General features: G+C 41.3%; 1 protein-coding gene across 1 annotated transcript in view; it reads right to left on the bottom strand.

Moving 5' to 3' along the window:
- Positions 1-23,551, bottom strand: part of DLGAP2 (DLG associated protein 2) — a 547,078-nt gene that overhangs the window by 93,713 nt on the left and 429,814 nt on the right. The window contains exon 5 of the mRNA XM_038740564.1: positions 5,164-5,375. Coding sequence (XP_038596492.1) covers positions 5,164-5,375 — 212 coding nt within the window. The remainder of the gene's footprint in view (positions 1-5,163; positions 5,376-23,551) is intronic.

Here is a 23,551-nt window from a genome sequence, read left to right as displayed (position 1 = left end):
TTCTGGTGTCTACCTTATGGAAATTCTACCAATATAAAATACTTTTGGAGATCTCTACTCTCTCCTCTAATTATCACTTGAAGCTCATCACTTCAACACAGATTCTGAAGAAGACGGGAGGGGAAATCAGAAACTTTGTCATTTAAGATTAGAATGAAGATTAGAATACTTCCCAGTCATTCTGTAGCTACAAATATGGGAAACGTGCTTTACTAGAGGAAGACGCATCCACGATACAATATTCCAGATAACAGATGAGGCAGCAAATCTTCCAAAACCAATTTATGGTTATTAATGGAAATTTTTTTTCCTTTTTTCTTTCAGCAGCAGGAAGACCAGATCACATCAGACAGAAATAAGAGCTCTGGCATTTTTCCAGAGGTAAACTGGAAACAGGGCAGCTATTTGAATTGGCTTGTCTCCATCTCAGCAGGCTTCATCACATTGTATTCCTTTCCAATGAAGATTGATAGAGCCAAATTAAAGGCCCAATCTGGCAGGATTCTATTGCCGAATTGCACCCTTCATGCCAGTCACAGGAAGAACAGAAGCTTCTTCTTCCAGCGGCTTTACGTGCCAAAATAATAACTCAAGCAATAGAAAGTAAATCCATACCTACCCAATGAAACCTAAATTATAATAACTGAGCTAATGTGCCTCTGCGATTTGCACATGTACATCGCATTATTGTTACTAAGAATGTTCTGTGTACATTTAGAGGCAAGTACAATCCTCTGAGGAGTTAAAAAAATGAACAATTTTCATCATTTGAAGCACCCAACTATTTAATAGAATTTGTAAATCTTTTCCTGCCCTTGTAGATTTATCGTGTAAACTATGAATTAACATTCAGTACAATGCTAAATAGACTTTGTAATGTCAAAATATAGCCTAGAACTTTTTTTTAATCTTCTAACTGTATAAAATCAGATTCAAGTTGCCCACAGTCTATTAACAGGCCAATTATCAGGTTAAGTTAATTTCATTAATGTTCACATATTTTCGCCTCAGCTGTGAAACTCCCATTACAATTTTTGTAAGTTCCTTGAGGGCAAGAATCATGTCTACCAACTCTATTGAATTATATTCTCCCAAATGCTTAACATAGTGCTCTGCATACAATAAGTACTCAATAAATACCATTAATTGATTAACTGATAATGGTGTTGTCAAGAGAGGACAGATGCAGTCGTCTAATTAATCAGATATGGTAATAATCATTCTGACTAAAACAATTCATTTAGCTGCACACTGATGAACTATATGTTACATTTTTTCAAAGAAGTGAGCTTATGAATCATTACATAAAACAATTTGGCATTCTTTTCCATTTAGATTCAACCAGAAAGTGACTTCAGTAGGCTGTTTTCTTCTGATTTAAGATGTCTTTAGATTTTCATTCACACTGTCACGTGTATATTTCAAATACTGCCACATTTTATACTTCTTTTTACAATTGTATGACATACAGAGCATTGCATTTGGAATATGCTCAATAAATACCATTTGTTTTTAACTAATTCTTATTTGGGTATGAAATACACTTTTAACCTCTTACAATTGTTAACACTATGAAAGGCTTTAATACGCAAACCTTTTTGGTACTTGAGCTCATTAGAAAGAAGAAACCTTAAGAGTTCATTAGAAAGGTTTCTTGAGCTACCATTAGTACAGAACAGGGTTGCGTGAGCTCTATCAATCACAATCAATCCAACAATCAATAGTTTTTATCGAACACTATATTACGGTTTTGTGAGAGTACAGTAGAATTAGTAGATAGGATCCCTGTCCTTAAGGAGTTTGCAATCTAGCAAAGGAGACTGACACTAAAATAATTTACAGATAGGCTAAAGAATAAAAATGCAGTATGCCCAGACTGTAAGCTCATTATGGGCAGGGAACATGATTGCTAATTTCTCTTGCATTGTACTCTCCCAAGTGCTTAGAACAGTGTTCTGTGCACAGTAAGCACTCAATAAATACCACTGATTGTTTGATATGCCTGTGAATTAGAGCTTGAATAATGAGTACCTTCGGGGGGATACGATGAGATACAGTGCTCTGCACACAGTAAGCACTCAATAAATACAATTGAATGAATGAATACAATATTGGGCACAAAATCATATTGGATGATAATGACAGCATTCATTGTTTTTCAGTTTCCATGATTTCCAGGAAATCATGGTTTAGTTTACTGAAATCACATCAACGAAAGATCAAAAATAGTCCTGAAATTTCTGATTTTCAAGACGATTTAAAAAACAGCCCCAAATCCTTCTATTTGAATTTTATTTAATCCTCTACTTTATTGAAGCAAATGATACTTCTTTCCTTGTCACCACAGTGTGAGCAACACATGGATTGAGTCCGAAAATGAAGTCCATAGATTTTGATTTAAAGATAGGATGACAGCCTGAAATTGCATTCACTTTATGTCTTTGAATAAATAGACTTCCAGTCCATTTCAAAGTTACAATTGGTTATTTGGTTGAGACTCTCTCCCTGTTCACATTTAACAGGACTCTCCAGATTAAGGGCATTATTCATTCAATAGTATTTATTGAGCGCTTACTGTGTGCAGAACACTGTACTAAGTGCTTGGAAAATGCAATGCGGCAAGAGAGATGATCCCTGCCCACAATGGACTTACAGTCTTATAATAATAATAATAATAATAATAATAATAATAATGGTATTTGTTAAGCGCTTACTATGTGCCAAGCACTGCTCTAAGCACTGGGGTGGATACAAGCGGATCAGGTTGTCCCACGTGGGGCTCACAGTTTAAATCCCATTTTACAGATGAGATAACTGAGGCACAGAGAGGGTAAGTGAGTTGCCCAAAGTCACACAGCTGATAAGTGGTGGAGTCGGAATTAGAACCCATTACCCCTGACTCCTAAGCCCGGGCTCCTGCCACTAAGCCACACTGCTTCTCTATGCAGTTCCTTAGTTTTTTTTTCCCTCCTTAGAATAAAGAGAAATCAGGACTTCCCCACAGCAATATGTGCTTCTGATATTTTTCAAACGTACAATATTTCATCTCAATAGAGTGAAGCTAACCCTTCAAAGGTCTACAAACACATATACTCTATTTAGGCATTTTGAAAGAGTAACGGGTATATTCTTGAATGAGTACTTTGCATTAGTCAAATACTTTCCAAAATGGAACCTCTCCCAAGCGCTTGGTACAGTGCTTTGCACATACTAAGTGCTCAGTAAATCTGATTGAATTGAATTAAACCCTTTTTCTGAACACCATTCTTCCAGCTGCTGGGGATGTGGAAAAAAACAACAACCAAGATGTGGGGATGGAATCATTTTGTTTTGGTGGCCATTGTTAAGAACTTACTATGTGCCAAGCCTAATACTAAGCATCGGGATAGCGCTTAGTACAGTGCTCTGCACACGGTAAGCATTCAATAAATACGATTGAATGATTGAATGAAAGTTAGCCAGGTTGGACATACGGTGTTCACAAGGGGTTCACTAAGTAATGACTTAAGTCTAAGTAATGACTGAGAGTTGTCCTCTGTCCATGAGCTCTCTAAATGGTGAGCTCGTTGTGGCATGTGTCTGTTTCTTATTGTGCTGTACTCTCCCAAGTGCTTAGTAGAGTGTTCTGCACACAGTAAGCGCTCAATAAATATGATTGACTGACTGATCCAAGCATGGGACGACTAAAGTTCCTTTCAAACAATGGCATGAATTACTTGCGCTATGCCATTTTGCTGTGCTGCTGGATTTTCACTCAATAGGTTGTGAAGAGACCTTCAAATATCCTGATTGTTCCTCATTATCAGGGGCTTCAGAGGTTGGTTTAGACAACCCTCATTTTCAGCAGCTTCAGCTGTTGGGTTAGAAAGCAGAGGCAACGAGGGTCCACGAACATGGCTTTCCAGTCATGTATCAGGAAAGAATAGATCTCATTATCAATGTCCTTATACTACTGTAAATTCTTCTAGACTGTAAGCTCCTTATGGGCAGGGAACACGTCTAGTAACTCTGTCGTACCCTCCCAAGCACACAGTATAGTTCTCTGCACCCGATAAGGTAAGCATTCAACCGAGAGAAACACCGTGGCATAATGGATAGCGCACAAGCCTGGGAATCAGAAGGACCCGGGTTCTAATCCTGGCTCCGCCAAGTCTGCTGTGTGACCTTGGCAATTTACTTCACTTCTCTGTGTCTCAGTTTCCTCATCTGTAAAATGGGGATTAAGACGGTGAGCCCTATGTGGGACAGGGACCGTGTCCAACCTGATTAGCTTGTCTCTACCCCCCTGCTTAGTAGAGTGCCTGGCACATAGTAAGTGCTTAACAAATACTACAATAAATACCATTGATTGATTGATTAAATGTGCATGATTTACAATTTAACACATTTGGTTTCTGGGGTAGAAGAGTACTATTAATAGTAATAGTATCAGTGGTAGTGGTAGCATTTATTGAATTCCCCTCCACCACCTGTCTGGAGTGTGACCTTGGGCAAGTCACTTAACTTCTCTATGCCTCAGTCTACTCAACTGTTAAATGAAGAATCAATTCAATGCCCATTCTCCGTCCTCCTTAGAATGTGAGCCCCTTATGGGATAGGGACTGTGTCCAAACTGATCATCTTGTATCTACCCTAGGGCTTACTTAGTACAGTGCCTGGCTTCCAGTAAGCACGTAACAAATACCACAATCATTTTTATTTACTGTACTGACAAGCAAGTGACATCTTTCCCTCCCCAGGGGCTAACAGTCTGTGAAATCCAAAGGACAAAAATGCATAAGAAAGGACGTCTCTGAGGTCTGAGAGAAAACGGTTTGTCTAAGGCAAATGGCTTGAGCAAACAGTTGTCTCCAGTCTGAATTTATAAAGTTTCATAATGAAAAATGTTTTCACATGATTAGGGCAATAATTTTGAATCAATGTGGAAATGAACGAGGCATGGGGACGCTCTTTCATGCGATACGATCGGTAGTCTCATAAAAAGCGTTTCAGTAATGTAAATGAAAACAATGGTTCATTTATGACCAAAGAACTTAATCCTAGTGACTTTTCTCTGTGGAGAGCATTCGTATAGGAAGAAGAACACAATTTCTCAGCTCAGAAAAAGTTCAGAACCACTCCGGTTTGCTTTTGAAATGTGCAAAGAATTTGAATAAGTCTTACGTTTGGTGGTCTCCAAGCGGCCTCTGTCCAATGGACTTTAACAATGCCTCTGGTCGGACTGCTACTTTTGGTGATGTTTTGGGGCTAGAGTCAGACTCTCCGCTCTCCTCATCTCCCATGGCTTTAATATAACTCCCACTCCTCATCCTCCTGCAGGGTATCTGTTCGTCTTTACCTCCAATGGGGTACCCTCCCCATTCATCTTGAGGAACCTGGGACAGCACAAATACACAACAGGAATGAACTTTAGCAGATAAAGGCTCTCTTTTTTAGATAATCTACAATCCCACGAAGACATAGATATACATATGTATGTATATATATTTTTTTAATGATCGATTACAGTTCTGGTTGTAATGTTGTGCCGTGGAACCCTGCAGAGAGATCGCTATGGAAAACTAATATCAAATGAAGGCCAATGTGCCAAAAAAAATGAATAATTTTCTCCTCCTTGAGCTTATGACTTACCCCTGCTGCCTCCCAGAGTCATCTTTGCAATTAGAGATTCCAGGTCACAGAGGTGCCAACCCAACATCTGCTAGCTGCCTCTTGCGTTTGTGTATTTATTCATTTGTGCCGATACTCAGCACCGGTGTACGTACGGTTGTTTAACCGCACAATCGGCCTTATTCTGATTCTGTTGCTTGTGAGTATTTCTCTCTCTTTCTCCTCCATTAGAGTGTGAACTCCTTTTGGGCAGGGAAAATGTCTTATTATTTTGTACTTTCCCAAGCATATTGAAAGTGTGAGCCCCAGGGACTGTGTCCATCCTGATGACCTTGTATCTACCCCAGCACTTAGAGCAGCGCTTGGCACATAGTAAGCGCTTAACAAGTACCGTAATTATTTATTATTATTATTAGTAGTAGTAGTAGTACAATGCATTACCTCATATAGATGGTCAACCATTCAGCCCAACTGCTTAACAATGTGCAGTTTCTTCTTTGGTTACATTGTGTTTTCTATGGAACTTAATTAAGAATTCAGGGATGGTTTTTCTTGCTTAGAATCATATAACCCAGATGTCACTTCACACCTAAGCCTACAGAATTCTTTTGAGTTGTTCTTCAACTTTGAAAGCTACAGTGACTCCAAAGAAGGCAAGGAAGGTTCCAGGCAGGTACTTGGCATACAAATGAGAAACTCAAAATTCTTCTCTTTGGAACAAATAATGAGTTTTCCTGGGGAGAAGGAGGTTTTCTAAGCCAGAACTATAGCTCAAAGCCCACATTTCTCCTTTAGATGGATTCATTAACTTGGAAGAAACTCCCCAGGAGGTCTGGGTTTTACCGGCCCTACAGTCAAAGTCACGGTAAAAAAGGTAAAGGTTCCTGCTGCATTTTGGCAAGCAAAGTGTAAATACTAAGTCCATGTGTCAACTTACACCTTCATTTTTACTACAGCAAAAGCCCATTCCATTTTTTTTTTAACGGTATGTGTTATGTGCTTACTCTCTATCAGGTACTGTACTAAACACTGTGGCAGATACAAGCTAGTGAGGTTGGACACAATCCCTGTCCCCTTGGGACTCAGGGTCCTAATCCCCATTTTATAGATGAAGTAACTGAGGCACAGAGAAGTTAAGTGAGTTGCCCAAGGTCACACAGCAGACAAGTGGCGGATATGGAATTAGAACTCAGGTCCTTCTGGCATCTGGGCCTGTGCTCTATCCACTAGCCTGGGATGCTTTTCTATTTCACTAGAATAGGATAGGTTCAAAGAGGAAAAAGTCAAAATTCTGAAAATCTTAATCCCCAATTTCCTATTTTAGAAAGGAATCATGATGCTATTCATGGAGTGCTTGCTGCATCTAGAGAAATGTACTAAGTGGGAGAGTACAATACAACAGAGTTGGTAATAATAATAATAATGATGGCATTTATTAAGCACTTAGTATGTGCAATGTGCAGTTCTAAGCGCTGACGGGGGGGTTACAAGGTGATCAGTCTGTCCCATGGGGGGCTCACAGTCTTCAACCCCATTTTACAGATGAGGTAACTGAGGCTCAGAGAAGTTAAGTGACTTGCCCAAGGTCACACAGCAGACATGTGGCAGAGCGGGGATTCGAACCCATGACCTCTGACTCCAAAGCCCGAGCTCTTTCCACTGAGCCATGCTGCTTCTACGCACATTCCCTGCCCACAAGAAGTTTACATACAGTCTAGATCCATTAAAATTAATAAGTTACAGATCATCATCATCAATCGTATTTATTGAGCGCTTACTATGTGCAGAGCACTGTACTAAGCGCTTGGGAAGTACAAATTGGCAACATATAGAGACAGTCCCTACCCAACAGTGGGCTCACAGTCTAAAAGATGTGTTCATAAATGGTCTGGGGCTGAGGTTGGAATGAATATCTTAAAGGGTACAGATCCAAATGCAAAAACTAATCATTTTTAGATGGTTTAGTTAACGTGCTGAATGATTCCTATCTGGGGAGAGTGTAGGCTTGGGCTCCATGAAAATGGAATAGGAGAGTATCCCGAGATTGATTACTCTACTGGGAGACTTCTTCATGTCTGTCTCTCCCAGTAGAACACAAGATTTCTGGGGCAGGTAATGAGTTTCTGCTCCGGCTTGCACTTGCCGACTGACAGTATAGTTCATTGAACCCAACTGGTTTTCAATAAATACTACTGCAACAGATTTAATTAGTGGAAAGAATAAGGTCTTGATAGTCATTGGAACGGGTTTCTATGCCTGGCTTTGCCACTTGTCTGCTGTGTGACACTGGGCAAGTCACTTAACTTCTCTGTGCTTCAGCTTCCTCATCTGTAAAACAGGAATTAAACCCTACTTCCTTCTACTTAGACTGTGAGCCCCATGTGGGACAGAAACTGTGTCCAACCTGATTATCCCATGTCTATCCCGTGCTTAGTATAGCACTTGGCACATAGTAAATGCTTAACAAGTACATTATTATTCATGGTAATAAAAATGATATTCAATGGTATATAGAAAATGCTTACTGTGTGCAACGTACTATATTACGCACTGGGGAAAGTACGATAAACACAATAATATAATACAAATATACTTGCCTAGTGGAAAGAATAAGGGCTTGGTAGTCATTGGAACTGGTTTCTATGCCTGGCTTTGCCACTTGTCTGCTGTGTGACATTGGGCAAGACACTTAACTTCTCTGTGCTTCAGTTTCCTCATCTGTAAAACAGGAATTAAACCCTACTTCCTTCTACTTAGACTGTGAGCCCCATGTGGGACCGAAACTGTGTCCAACCTGATTATCCCGTGTCTATCCCATGCTTAGTATAGCGCTTGGCACATAGTAAATGCTTAACAAGTACATTATTATTCATGGTAATAAAAACTGATATTCAATGGTATATAGAAAATGCTTACTGTGTGCAGCATACTATATTACGCACTTGGGAAAGTACGATAAACACAATAATATAATACAAATATAGTAACAGTATAATGAAAGTAATAATAATAATGATGATAATCACAATCATAAGCAGTACTACTACTACTACTTGGGCTTATCCAGAAAACATTTCCAAAGATTAGCTGGGAGTCTGAGAGGGACGATACGTTTTCAGATGGAGAATAATAAGGGATAAGCTCCCTATCCTGAAGCAATTTAGGATGGATTCAGTGTCTGGCAAATTTCCTGATTCTGGGGACGTGGTAAGAGGAAATGGGACTGACCCTGGTCTGAACTCCCTCTGTGAAATCAGACAGACCCGGAGGGATCAAGGAATCTTGTGGTGGTTAGTACAGAGTAATAACTTAGTAAATACCATTGTTAGAAAAACAATCTGAAACTGGGCTGCAGAAACTGAAACTGCTTTAAAAATGAAAAACAGCTTGTTTATAAGTACAACAGTGTTGGGAATAGTTAATGATGTCATTCTGTCTATATCTCTGGGCATTTGCTGCCATAGGTGATATTCTCACCTTTTCAATACTCTCCTATTCAATTTAATCTCTCTGTTTTAAAGTTGGTCAATATTTTAAAGTAAAGACAAGCAAGCTCATGAGGTAATGCCGGAGTCATGTAAAGAATAAACTTTAGAGAAGGAAATTAAGAATGCTATACATTTATGTCTTTCAACTTTACATAAGCCATTGTGTTTTATCATCTTAGAAATATACATCTGAATTCCGCTACTTCACGGCACTGAATTACAAGGGGAACAGGGATTTAATCCCCATTTTACAGATGAACAAACTGAGGCACAGAGAGGTTAAGTGACTACCCAAGGTCACACAGCTGGCAAGTGTCAATCAATCAATGGTATTTATTGAGTGCTTATTCTGTGCACTCAATACTCTACTAAGCACTTGGGAGAATACAATGCAAAAGAGTGGAAAAAGATGATCTCTGTTCACAAGGGAAAGTACAATAGAGTCACAAAACATGTTCCATGTCCACAGGGAGCTAACATTCTTTCAAGTACAAGAAAATACCAAAAACCTAGTGCAAAAAAAAAAGAAAGAAGTGATTTAAAGGATCAAAGCTCTTTACAAGAATGTATGTCAACTAGTCTTTTGGATCTTTCATTTCTGTTTCTTCAATTTTGCCTTCAATTTTAGGCAGTGGGTAACACCTAATAGTCCAAGAAGTTTGGACAGTATTAGGAGCATCTGAAATATGTCACTTTGACTTCTTTTAGAACAATAGGTGCTATCAAACTTTCCTGGAGTTAAAAAAAAATATGTTTTTTTTTAATAGTGTCTCACGGCCCATTTCAGAATGAACTAAACTTTAATGGGACAGCATTGTGTCTTTTAGAGATATATACGTTCGCCTTCACCTCTGAGACTGTCAAGCCAATGCACTGAGACTAGGTAAGAATTCCAATTAATTCAAACTTCACTCTCCTAAATATTCCCTGGGTACACATTAATAGAGTTCACGAAGGAGTTCTGAGGAAAGGAATGAGAATCGGGACTATCTGAAGATAAAGTAATCATCAAATTGATGATTTAAGATCTCTGCATCCATTCTTGAGCATTCCAGAATGGGAGACCAGATTATCTTGTTTTAGGCAGAATTCTCTTTTTGTGTGGAATCCATCCCATGGCTCAGAAGACTCAAGGGCCTGTTTTGGTGGCGATGGTGGTGGCAACAGCATAGCAGCAGAGAATAACAGAATCAATCAATCTGTGGTATTTATTGGGCCCTTACTGTGTACAGAGCATCATCATCATCATCATCAATCGTGTTTATTGAGCGCTTACTGTGTGCAGAGCACTGTACTAAACGCTTGGGAAGTACAAGTTGGCAATATATAGAGACAGTCCCTACCCAACAGTGGGCTCACAGTCTAAAAGAATTTGCACTGTACTAAGTGTTTGCGAGAGTATGCAATAATGGAGTTGGTACACACCTTATCTGCCCACAATGAGCTTATAGTCTAGAGGAATTGAATTAAGGCTGTTTTCTCCAGTGGTAGCAGCAGAAGCTGCTAATGTTTTGTTTTGTTGTCTGTCTCCCCCTTCCAGACTGTGAGCCCGCTGTTGGGTAGGGACCGTCTCTAGATGTTTCCAACTTGTACTTCCCAAGTGCTTAGTACAGTGCTCTGCACACAGTAAGCGCTCAATAAATACGATCGAATGAATGAATGAAAAGCCATTGTTGCACTGGATAAACAGACATATCGAGGTCGACTTCCAGCTATGCTAGAATGTTCCATGACTTGCCTGAGGCTGGGCTAATTTTAGGGTGGCACCAAGCTGGGACTAGTGACTGTTGCTCATTGTGGGCAGGGACTGTGTTCATTGTTGTAATAATAATAATGATGGCATTTGTTAAGCGCTTACTATGTGCAAAGCACTGTTCTAAGCGTGGGGGGATATAACATGATCAGGTTGTCCCACGTGGGGCTCACAGTCAATCCCCATTTACAGATGAGGTAACTGAGGCTCAGAGAAGTTAAGTGACTTGCCTAAGGTCACACAGCAGACATGTGGTGGAGCCAGGATTCGAACCCATGACCTCTGACTCCAAAGCCCGGGCTCTTTCCACTGGGCCACGCTGCTTCTCTACTCTTCCAAGCATTTAGTACAGTGCTTTGCACACAGTAAGCACTCAATAAATACGATTGAAAGAATGAGTGAACAAACTCCACAACAGAAGGAACCAATCTTTCTCTTCTCATCCCTGACAATTTTTTTTTTGCCAGACCCCACCATTTCTGTGTGGGTTTTTTATGGTATTTGTTAACCGCTTAATATACGCCACGGACTGTACTAAACGCTTGGGTAGATACAAGCTAATTAGATTGGACACAGACCTTGTCCCAAGTAGGGCTCACAATCTTAATCCCCATTTTACAGACGCGGTAACTGAGGCACAGAAAAGTTAGGTGATTTGCTCAAGGTCACCCAGCAGAAACGTGGTGGAGCCAGGATTAGAACCCAGGCCACGGTGCTTCCCATTCTCTCTCATCATATAGTTCAATGCTCAGCACACAATAAGCACTTAATAAATGCAATTGCTTCTACTACTACTATTCAAGGAGCTGACAATCTCATTCCGTCTTCCCCACTTACACTTTTTCTTCTCCTCTCTACCCTACTTCTTGTAAGCCACACTCCCATCTTGCTTTATGTGGCAAAGAATCTGACCATCTTATTCTCCGAGCACCAATATCCCCCAAAAATACGCAAGCTACTCAAGTGTAGCTCAGCAAGAGGGTATCAACGGATCTGGGTTATAGTTTTCTATGGACCGGCGGAACGCAATCAAAATATGCATTCTAAAGCATGAGCGGCTTTATAGCTGGGAGGAAAATGCCTTTTACAATAGCTATCACACCCTGAAATTTCCATCTGCAGGCTGTGCAGCTGCTAATTGTGAATAATTAGTCTAATTACCTACTTGCATAGAGTGATGAGTGCTGATATTCATAATTTCTTCTCAGATGCTAATACATTTATGTATCTGCTCTCTCTCTCTCTCTCTCTCTCTTAAAAGTGATAGCAACCTATGCTTCTTTTCTTTCAAAGAGCCAGGAATTGCTGACAAGGATCAGAACTTTGCACTTTTTCCAGGAATTTTGATAGGCTAAGAAATAAGTGAAATGTGTTTTTCAATCGATTCTTCGTTCTAGAAATTGCAACGAAGGGCAGAGTGTCCTGGCCCTACTTCCCTTTTCCTTGCAACCCAAGAGCTGTAGAGCTTTCAGGCAGGCCGTTTAAGGATCAGACAGACAAAGACAAAATGATGCCATGTTTTTAAAGAATTCTTGCCTCCTTGCCCATCTTACATTATGAGTAGCAACAGGGGAAAGGCCGTGTCTTGCTTGATTCAGTGTGGCCCAGTGGAAAGAGCACGGGGCTGGGAATCAGGGGAACTGGGTTCTAATTCCAGCACTGCATATTGCATATATTTGTACAGATTTATTACTCCATGTATTTTACTTGTACATATTTACTATTCTATTTATTTTGTTAATGATGTGCATACAGCTATAATTCTATTTGTTCCGACGATTTTGACACCTGTCTACATGTTTTGTTTTGTTGTCTGTCTCCCCCTTCTAGACTGTGAGCCCGTTGTTGGGTAGGGACCATCTCTAGATGTTGCCGACTTGTACTTTCCAAGTGCTTAGTACAGTGCTCTGCACAAAGTAAGTGCTCAATAAATGCAATTGAATGAACGAATGAATGAATATGGCTGCTGTGTGAATGCGGGCCTCAGTTTCTCACCTGTAAAATGGGGATTCAATTCCTGCTCTCCTTTCTACTTAGACTGTGAGTCCCCTGTGGGTGAGGGACTGTGTTTCACCTAATCCTGTATCAACCCCTATGCTTAGTTCACATCTTGGTGCTTAGTAAATAATAAACAAATGCTATTTTTATTATCAGTATATGCTTCTCCAAGGCACCGTAGAGCTTCATCACTTTCTCCCTTCATCATTTTTCATCAATAGAATCTCTAATAATTATGGTACTTCTTAAGTGCTTTCTATGTCCCAAGTGCCGTTCTAAGCACTGGGGTAGATACAAGTTTGGACACAGTCCCTATCCCACATGGGGCTCACGGTCATAATCCCTATTTTATAGATGAGGTAACTGAGGGTCAGAGAAGTCAAGTGACTTGCCCAAGTTCACACAGCAGACATGTGGCAGGGTCAGGATTAGAACCCAGGTCCTTCTGACTCCCAAGGCATTGGTCTATCTGCTAAGCCAGGCTGCTTCTCTTCCTCTCCCCGGGTAGATGATCTATTTTAGTGGTGACTCTCTGTGGTTCATTCCATGACCATCCCCAGAGGATCTGGGATTAGAGAGGAAGGAGAAGAGTATACGGATGGGGTATTTCTCCCTGTACAATTCGGAAAAGATCCAAATCTGAGTCACTTTGACGACTGAGAGACAGGTCATTCATTCATTCATTCATTCATTCAGTGTGGCTCAGTGGAAAGAGCACGGGCTTTGGAGTCAGAGGTCATGGGTTCAAATCCTGACACCCCCAATTATCAGCTGTGTGACTTTGGGCAACTCACTTCACTTCTCTGTGCCTCAGTTCCCTTATCTGTAAAATGGGGATGAAGAATTTGAGCCCCACGTGGGACAACCTGATCAATCAATCAATCAATCAATCGTATTTATTGAGCGCTTACTATGTGCAGAGCACTGTACTAAGCACTTGGGAAGTACAAATTGGCAACACATAGAGACAGTCCCTACCCAACAGTGGGCTCACAGTCTAAAAGATCACTTTGTAACCTCCCCAGCTCTCAGAACAGTGCTTTGCACATAGTAAGCGCTTAATAAATGCCATTATTATTATTATTATCGTTATTATTATTTGGAGTAAGAGGTCATGGGTTCAAATCCCGGCTCCGCCAATTGTCAGCTGTGTGACTTTGGGCAAGTCACTTAGCTTCTCTGTGCCTCAGTTCCCTCATCTGCAAAATGGGGATGAAGACTGTGAGCCCCTCCGTGGGACAACCTGATCACCTTGTAATCTCCCCAGCGCTTAGAACAGTGCTTTGCACATAGTAAGCGCTTAATAAATGTCATTATTATTATTATTATTATTATTATTATTATTAAATCTTATTTATTGAGCACTTATTGGGTGCAGAGCACTGCACCACATCCTTGGGAGAATAAGATACAACGATAGAGCCAGAGAGTCAGAAAGTCATGGGTTCTAATCCAGTCTCTATCATCTGTCTGCTGTGTGACCTTGGTCTAGTCATTTTACTTCTCTGTGCCTCAGTTACATCATCTATAAAATGGTGATTGAGACTGTGAGCCCCTCATGGGACAGGGACCATGTCCAACCCGAATTGCTGGCATCCACCCCAGTGTTTAGTACAGTGCCTGGCACATAGGAAGAGCTTAACAAACAGCACAATCATCACTATCATCACAGCGAGCTTCCACCCTCAGAGGTGTAGTGCAAGAAGATTGTAAGCTCCATGCAGACTGCAATCATGTTATTAGCTCTATTATCCTCTTTAACTGCTTAGTGCAGTAGAGCTTATTAAATATATTGCAGCACGAAATAGTGGATAGAGCAAAGCCCTGGGTGTCAGAAGACCTGGGTTCTAATCCTACCTCTACCAGTTGTCAGCTGTGTGACCTTGGGCAAGTCATTTAACTTCTCTGGGCCTCGGTTACCTCATCTATAAAATGGGGATTGAGACTGTGAGCCCCACATGGGACAGGGGCTGTGTCCAACCCGATTTGCTTGTATCCACCTGAGCGCTTAGTACAGTGCCTGGCACATAGTAAGTGCTTAACAAATACCACACTTATTATTATATATTGAGTGGTGGATTGACTGATTGTCTTTTTTTTCCCATTCCTGAGTATTGATATTTAAGGTGTGGTTTTCGACTTAGGGTTCAAGTGGAATCCACCTGTTTTGGGTAGGGACCGTCTCTATCTGTTGCTGATTTGTACTTTCCAAGTGCTTAGTACAGTGCTCTGCACACAGTAAGTGCTCAATAAATAAAATTGAATGAATGAATGAACAAACAAGCATAAAACAAATCTAACTGGAGAAAACATTTCTCCTGAGTAGTGCAAATAATATAAAGATTTCACAGCTCAATTTCTTTGAAACTTCAATTGCTTTTACATTAAAATGAACTAACTTCATTTTTTTATAGCTTTTGTGAAGCACTTTGTGTCAGGCACTGGATTAGTTCTTCAGTTAATTGAAGAACCAAATGAAGAAGGTAATTCTTTGAATTTAGAAAGAAGTACCAAAATGCTTGCAACCCTTCTGCAAAAAAAAAAACAGGCAGTTTAATTGACAATAAGCCCCCAAATGAACTTGGCAGACCTAACGTCAAATTTGGCCAACATCACTCGACAGGTGTAAGCTCCTTATCTGCACAGTTCATGTCTAACAACTCTATTGAATCGTACTCTCCCAAGCAATTAGTACAGTGCTCTGCACACAGGAAGCACTCAATAAATACCAATGACTGATTGATCAATATGACAGAAATTTCCTCAAAATTATAACAGAAAAAGCTTTCAACTTGAATTTTTATTATCCTTTCTGAATCTGCCTAAGACCACAGAATGCAATGGAAACTGGTTCATTCATTCATTCCTTCAATCAATCGTATTTATTGAGCACTTACTGTATGCAGAGCACTGTACTAAGTGCTCAGGAAGTACAATTCGGCAACATAGAGAGACAGTCCCTACTCAACAATGGGCTCACAGTCTAGAAGGGGGAGACAGACTGCAAAACAGAACAAGTAGAAAGGTGTCAATACCACCAAAATAAATAGAATTATAGCTATATACACCTCATTAATCAAATAGAGTAATAAATATGTACAAATATATACAAGTGCTGTGGGGAGGGGAACAGGGTAGGGCAGAGGGAGTGGGGGTGGTTCTTGCCTATCTTGAATTCCAAGCACCATTTGGGAAAAAGCTGTTTATCGCTTGATTCAGTGCAGCCCAGTGGAAAGCTCACAGGCCTGGGAGACGGAGGACCTGTCTAGCAGCGTGGCTCAGTGGAAAGAGCCCGGACTTTGGAGTCAGAGGTCATGGGTTCAAATCCCGGATCCGCCAATTGTCAGCTGTGCAACTTTGGGCAAGTCACCTCACTTCTCTGTACCTCAGTTCCCTCATCTGTAAAATGGGGATTAAGACTGTGAGTCCTCCGAGGGACAACGTGATCAACTTGTAACCTCCCCAGCACTTAGAACAGTGCTTTACACATAGTAAGCGCTTAACAGATACCATCATTATTATTATTAATCTCTGCTCTGCTACTTGCCCGCCGGGTGACCATGGAAAAGTCACTTATCTTCTTGGTGCCTCATTGTATGCATCTGTTTTCCCTCCCCTATGATGATGATAATGATGGTATGTGTTAAGCGCTTATTATGTGCCAAGCACTGTTCTAAATGCTGGGGTAGATACAAGGTGATCAGGTTGTCCCTTGTGGGCCTCACAGTCTTAATCCTTATTTTACAGATGAGGTAACTGAGGCACAGAGAAGTTAAGTGGCTTGCCCGAGGTCACACAATGGCTACTTTAAAAAAATTCATTCATTCATTCAATCGTATTATTGAGTGCTTACTGTGTGCAGAGCACTGTACTAAGCGCTTGGGAAGTACAAGTTGGCAACATATGGCAACAGATGGCAAGAACGCTGGCAACAAGTTGGCAACAATACCAAAAAAATGGTATTTATTAAGTGCTTTCTATGTGTAAGAACCGGAGTAGATACAAAAGAGTCAGATTGGTTGTGCTTCCTATTCCCCATGGAACTCACAGTTTCATACCCATTTTAGGATGAGGAAATTGAGGCTCAGAGAGGTGAGGTGACTAAGTTCTCAGAGCAGACAGTGGCAGAGGTGGGACAAAACTGTGATTCTCAGTCCGGGCTCTTTCCACCAAGCTACTTTACCTCAGCCTCTAATTAAATGTACTAAAGAGTCTCCTAGGAGACCGAGTCATTGCAACTTCTAAAAACGTGTGTGGGTCTCTCAGGAAGTAACTTACACTTTGGGAGATTTAAGCTCGTTATTTGACAAATGATGACTTCACTTCTACATGGCCCAGCTTGCCAATCTGATAAATAAAGATGGCATGGCAACAATAAAGCCATTTCTTCCAGAACTGGTGATGTATGTTACTGTCACTGATTTTTCTATCCCAAAGTCTGTCTCGTTTATTTGCTATGTAACAACGAAATGAAAATAAAAGTGTAATAGCCGCTGGCTAACGCTGTATCAGTGGTAAGATCTAACCACGGTTGCCAGAGAAAGGAGAAGGGAGAGACCAAACTTGTGCTGGGCTAGCACTATCCCGTAGATTTGTTTACAGAACAAATATAAAGCTGTTCTACACCCTTTTCAGACTGTATCAATCACTAATACTTATTGTGTGCCCTGCACTACCCTGAAAGACATAATATCTGCCTTTACGGAGCTGACTATAAATTCATGGTGAGCAGGGAATGTCTCTGTAAATATTTTTAAGTTGTACTCTCCCAAAATAACAATACTCTCCCACTCTACTCTTAGTACAGTGCTCTGCACACAATAAGCATTCAATAAATACAAATGATGGATTTACCGACAGGTTGGTTGCTGGTGCTGTCTACAGTGATAGGAAAGTCAAGGGGAGGACAGAGTTTGGGTGGGAAGATAAGAAGTTGTTTTAGACACGTTAAGTTTGAGGTGACGGGAGGACATCCAAGTAGAAATGTCTTGAAGGCAGGAGGAAATGTGAGACTGCAGAGAGGGAGAGAAATCAGGGCTAGAGATATAGATTTGGGTATCACTCGCATGGAGGTAGTAGGAACCTTGGGAATGAGTTCTCCAACGAAGGGACTTCTTTGGAGTTCTCCAAAGACTAGAAGGAGACCCAGAACAGACCTCTGAGGGTCACTCGTCGTTTGGGGGTGGGAGACATAGAAGGAGCCCGCAAAAGAGATGGAGAGTGAACGGCCAGACAGACAGGAGAAGAACCAGGAGAGGATAGTGTCAGTGAAGCCAAGGTTTCATAATGTTTCCAAGAAAGGTGGGTGGTGGACAGCATTGAAGGCAGCTGAGAGGTCAAGGAGGATTAGGATGGAGTAGAGGCCATTGGGTTTGGCAAAAAGGAGATCATTTGTGACCTCTGAGGGGGTGGATTCTGAGGAGTGAAAGGGACAGAATCCAGATTGGAGGGGGACAAACAGAGAATTGGAAGGGAGGAACTTGAGACAACAGGTGTAGACAACTCACTCAAGAAGTTTGGAGAGGTATGGTAGGAGGGAAATGGGACACAAACGGGAGGGAGCCAGGGGTCAAGGGAGGGTTTTTAAAGAATAGAGGAATCATGGGCATGTTTGAAAGCAGTGGGGAAGAAGCCACTGGAGATGGAGGGGGCAAGTTGATAAGGTGCAGAGGGATGGAGTCAGATGCATAGGTAGAGGGGATGGATTTTGAGCAGAAGATCTTGCCTAGAGATACTGCAGGGAAAGATGGGAGAATTGAACAAGGGGCAGGATTGGGGAGGGCCTGGGGAGGAGCAGGGGAGATTTTAGGGAGATTCCACCTGACAGTTTCACATTTTTCAATAAATTAGGTGGCCAAGTCATTAGGAGAAAGGGACGGGGGAGGCAGAGGGACAGGGATTTGAGGAGGGAGTTGAAAGTCTAGAACAACTGGCAAGGACAACGGGCATGGGGGTCAATATGGATGGAGAAATCATTTTGCCGGGCAGAGTTAAAGCACACAAGGGCAAACTAGAAGTCGACAAAGTCAACCTGATATGTAGATTTCTGCTGGCAGTGCTCCGTGGCTCTTGAACGAGAGAGAAGGAGGCAGCCCGTGGAGGTGATCCAGGGCTGTGCGTTAGCCGGACCAGATCAGCGAAGGGACTGGGGAGCGCGTGAGTTGGAGTTAAGTAGATTGAGTGGTGTCTAGAGGGTCGTCAAGGGAAGGTAGTTTGGGGAATGAGGCTAAATGGGGCATGATGACTTGAGAAAATTGGATGGAAAATGGAAAGCAACTTTTTTTTTTCCTATAGTTTCCTAATTTTCCATGTTAAGTGGAATTGAAGACTTGGAGGGCTGGAAATCTAGTCAGCAGTGCGGGTCAAGACAGGAAAGTATGAAGAACCATGGGGAAAGTTTTGAAGTTTTTGAACTTTAAGCCTTCCAGGATGAAGTCCTTTAGATTTAAAACTATCACATTCCACCCTTTCATCCTTAATTCCAGAGCCCAGCAGCTGTATTTCCAAGGTAAAGATCGTGTACATACAATCAGTGCATCTGTACAGAGGTTGTCCAGGCTCCTATATTCCAAGCTGGAATATTCCAGCATTAATATTAATATTAATTAAACACCTCAGTTCTCCGCATTGGATTCCTTAGAAAACCTGACAGGACTCATGGATCATTATCAGTTAATCAATCCATCACATTTATTGAGTGCTTACTGAGGGCAGAGCACTGTACTGAGCTCTTGGGGGTGTACAATGCTTTCATTCATTCATTCAATCATAGTTAATGCGGCACTTACTGTATGCAAAGCACTGTAATAATAATAATAATGATGATGGCATTTATTAAGCACTTACTATGTGCAAAGCACTGTTTGAAGCACTGGGGAGGTTACAAGGTGATCAGGTTGCCCCACTGGGGGCTCATAGTCTTAGTCCCCATTTTACAGATGAGGTAACTAAGGCCCAGAGAAGTTAAGTGACTTGCCCAAAGTCACACAGCTGACAATTGGTGGAGCCGGGATTTAAACCCATGACCTCTGACTCCAAAGCCCATGCTCTTTTCATTGAGCCATGCTGCTTCTCCAGTCTGAAGTGACTGAAGTAAGCACTAGGAAGAGTACAGTAGACAAATTAGCAAACACATTCCCTGCCCACAACGATTTTACAGTCTAGAGGGGGAGACAGACACTAATATAAATAAATAATTACGTAAATTATCCTGCACAAAAACTGTATCCCTTAGACAAGCATCTCTGCATCAGTCAATCAATCAATCATATTTATTGAGCGCTTACTATGTGCAGAGCACTGTACTAAGCGCTTGGGAAGTACAAATTGGCAACATATAGAGACAGTCCCTACCCAACATTGGGCTCACAGTCTAAAAGGGGGAGACAGAGAACAAAACCAAATATACTAACAAAATAAAATAAATAGAATAGATATGTACAAGTAAAATCAATCAATCAATAAATAGAGTAATAAATATGTACAAACATATATACATATATACAGGTGCTGTGGGGAAGGGATACAGGTGCTGTGGGGAAGGGACAGCATCACAGAACAAGGCAGCTCATTTTACAATAATAATAATGATAATTATGGTATTTGTTAAGCGCATCCTATGTGCTGGGCAGTGTACTAAGCGCTGGGGGGGGATATAAGCAAACTGGGTTGGACACAGTCCCTGCCCCACGTGGGGCTCACAGCCTCAATCCCCATTTTCCAGATGAGGCAACTGAGCCACAGGGAAGTGAAGTGACTTGCTCAAGGTCACACAGCAGACTAGTGGCAGAGCCGGGATTAGAACTCATGACCTTCTGACTCCCAGGCCTGTGGTGTCTACACTAGGACACCCGCTGGGTTGCCATCCCTAGTAGTATTGAGACTCACTGAAGGATAATGCCCTAGTAAGGCATAGGGGTTGACCATTTGGGGTGGAAACAAACTCTAATACTTGGGGAGTTTGAGGCACACTGGATCTAGTCACAGAGATGTCTTTCAGAGTAGCAGGTCCTCCGTGGGCATTCTGACGCTAACGATCCTCTTAAATTTTATCGCTAGCTTCTCCCAACAACTTAGCATCCGGCTATTCAACGTGGGGGAGCCCAGCTGCGTGCAGAGTGCGCAATTATTAGTCACAACCATCTCTTCTCCTACCTCTCTAAAAAATGGAACGGAAATTCTTAAAATATTGTTCTTAAACACTCAAAAATCAATTTGAAATGTAACACAGAAATGGGATTAGAAATACCATTCAGAAGTAACAATTCAGCCACATTTTCCCCATTTCCCTTATCATTGTTATTAGCAGAAGTAGTAATAATATGAATAGTATTGATAATGTTATTGTCAATAGTAATAATAATGACATTTATTAAGCATTTACTTAATAAGTATTAAGTACTGGGGTAGGCACAAGGGATCAGACATAGTTCCTCTTCCACACGGGGCTCGCAATCCATTCATTCATATTTATTGAGCGCTTACTGTGTGCAGAGTACTGTACTAAGCACTTGGGAGGTACAAGTTGGCAAAATATAGAGACGGTCCCTACACAACAGCGGGCTCACAGTCTAGAAGGGGGAGACAGACAATAAAGCAAAACATATTAACAAAATATAATAAATAGAATAAATATGTACAAATAAAATAGAGTAATAAATATGTACAAACATATATACATATATACAGGAGCTGTGGGGAGGGGAAGGAGGTAAGGTGGGGGGGGGGATGCTATCTGATCCCCAGTTTACATGTGAGGAAACAGAGGTCCAGAGAGGTTAAGTGAGTTGCCTATGGCCACACAGCAGGCCCGGACTGTTGTGGGTTGCAGAGCTGTGACTCGAACCTGGGTTTTCTGACACCTAGTCCTGTGCTTTTCCCACTAGTCCAGAGGTTTGGAAGGAAGGTAACAAGTTACCTTCTAGTAGAAAAAAAATAATTTGACTTTCTCAAGGAAGAAGTGATCAGCAGAGTAGAATGAGAGAAAACAGATGCTCTTGTAAATTTTAGTGCAAAACAGATCTGTTTTCAAAATGGTCATGTCAGCTACACTTAATAATAATAATGATGGCATTTATTAAGCACTTACTGTGTGCAAAGCACTGTTCTAAGCACTGGGGGGGGGGTTATAGGTGATCAGGTTGTCCCATGGGGGCTCACAGTTTTAATCCCCATTTTACAGATGAGGTAACTGAGGCACAGAGAAGTGAAGTGACTTGCCCAAAGTCACACAGTTGACAATTGATGGAGCTGTGATTTGAACCCATGACCTCTGACTCCAAAGCCCAGGCTCTTTCCACTGGCCCATGCTACACTTGCCAAGAGAGTTTTGCAGGATTATTTCTGAAACAATATTTGGAACCTTTAAGGTCCCTTAGCCTCAAAGAAGAAGAAGAAGAAGAAGAAGCAGATAAAGAAAATCTATACTTCCACCTTGTTTACTGTGACTTTTGAAATCAGATTAGAATGCCCCCTGCAAAAAATTGCTTTGATTTTGCAAGAGCAGTATAACTGCTATAGTTATAGTTCTTTTTTAATGAAAAGTTTCGTACAATAAATTTCCTAAACCCAAAGACAGCTGCAGTGTCTCAGTTCTTTCCTGCTAAGCATTATTTTGAAAAAATAATATGTCCCTATTTGAAAGAGAATGCTAGTTCTTCCCCACTGAGGAATACATGAAATTTTAATCACTGTTAATTTGATCCTTAAAATCCACACCCTTGTGGCAGGCAGCAATAAAATGAAAATGGAGATTTTTGTGCTCTCCTTTGAGTTTCAGGACTCACCAGGGCAGTGGTTCTATTTTTATATGGTGCCAACAATGGTATGAACAGTTACTCCATTAGACCTGCAACTTGGTAGTTGTTGTAAGTGTCAACTCTGGGCCTGGTGCCTGGATCATGTCAAGGATAAAGTGATGGGTTTTAAGGAGTTGGCTTGGAGACAAAAGAACCCTCTAGTCCCTTTTTGGATCCAGACCCAGATTCAGGCAGAGGTTGAGTAGCAGCAAAGGTAAGCCATTTCCATCTTTTAGACTTTGTGGCTATCTACGTCTTGGTACGTCTTGGTACGTCTTTTAGACTGTGAGCCCACTGTTGGGTAGGGACTGTCTCTATATGTTGCCAATTTGTACTTCCCAAGCGCTTAGTACAGTGCTCTGCACATAGTAAGCGCTCAATAAATACAATTGATTGATTGATTGATTGATTGGTATCTTCCTGCTAGGCTTTAAGCTCGTTGTGGGCGGGGATTATGTCTGTTATATTGTTATACCATACTCTCCCAATCAATCAATCAATTAGTACAGCGCTCGGTACACAGGAAGCGCTCAATAATTGTGACTGACTTTTTGTTCCTTTGGATTAGGATGCGTGGGTCATCTCCTGGACAAAAATGGCATTGGAGTGATTAAAGGTACTGAATGATACATATCACTCATCATCATCGATGATGGTATTTATTGAGCGCTTACCACGTGCAGAGCACTATACTAAGCGCTTTGGAGAGTACAATATACAGAGCACTCGTGGCTCAGTGGAAAGAGCACGGGCTTTGGAGTCAGAGGTTATGGGTTCAAATCCCAGCTCCGCCAACTGTCAGCTCTGTGACTTTGGGCAAGTCACTTAACTTCTCTGTGCCTCAGTTACCTCATCTGTAAAATGGGGATTAAAACTGTGAGTACCCCGTGGGACAACCTGATCAC

The sequence above is a fragment of the Tachyglossus aculeatus genome, chromosome X1 (genome assembly GCF_015852505.1).
Source record: "Tachyglossus aculeatus isolate mTacAcu1 chromosome X1, mTacAcu1.pri, whole genome shotgun sequence".
NCBI classification, from domain to species: domain Eukaryota; kingdom Metazoa; phylum Chordata; class Mammalia; order Monotremata; family Tachyglossidae; genus Tachyglossus; species Tachyglossus aculeatus.
This window is presented reverse-complemented; position numbering and strand designations above follow the sequence as displayed.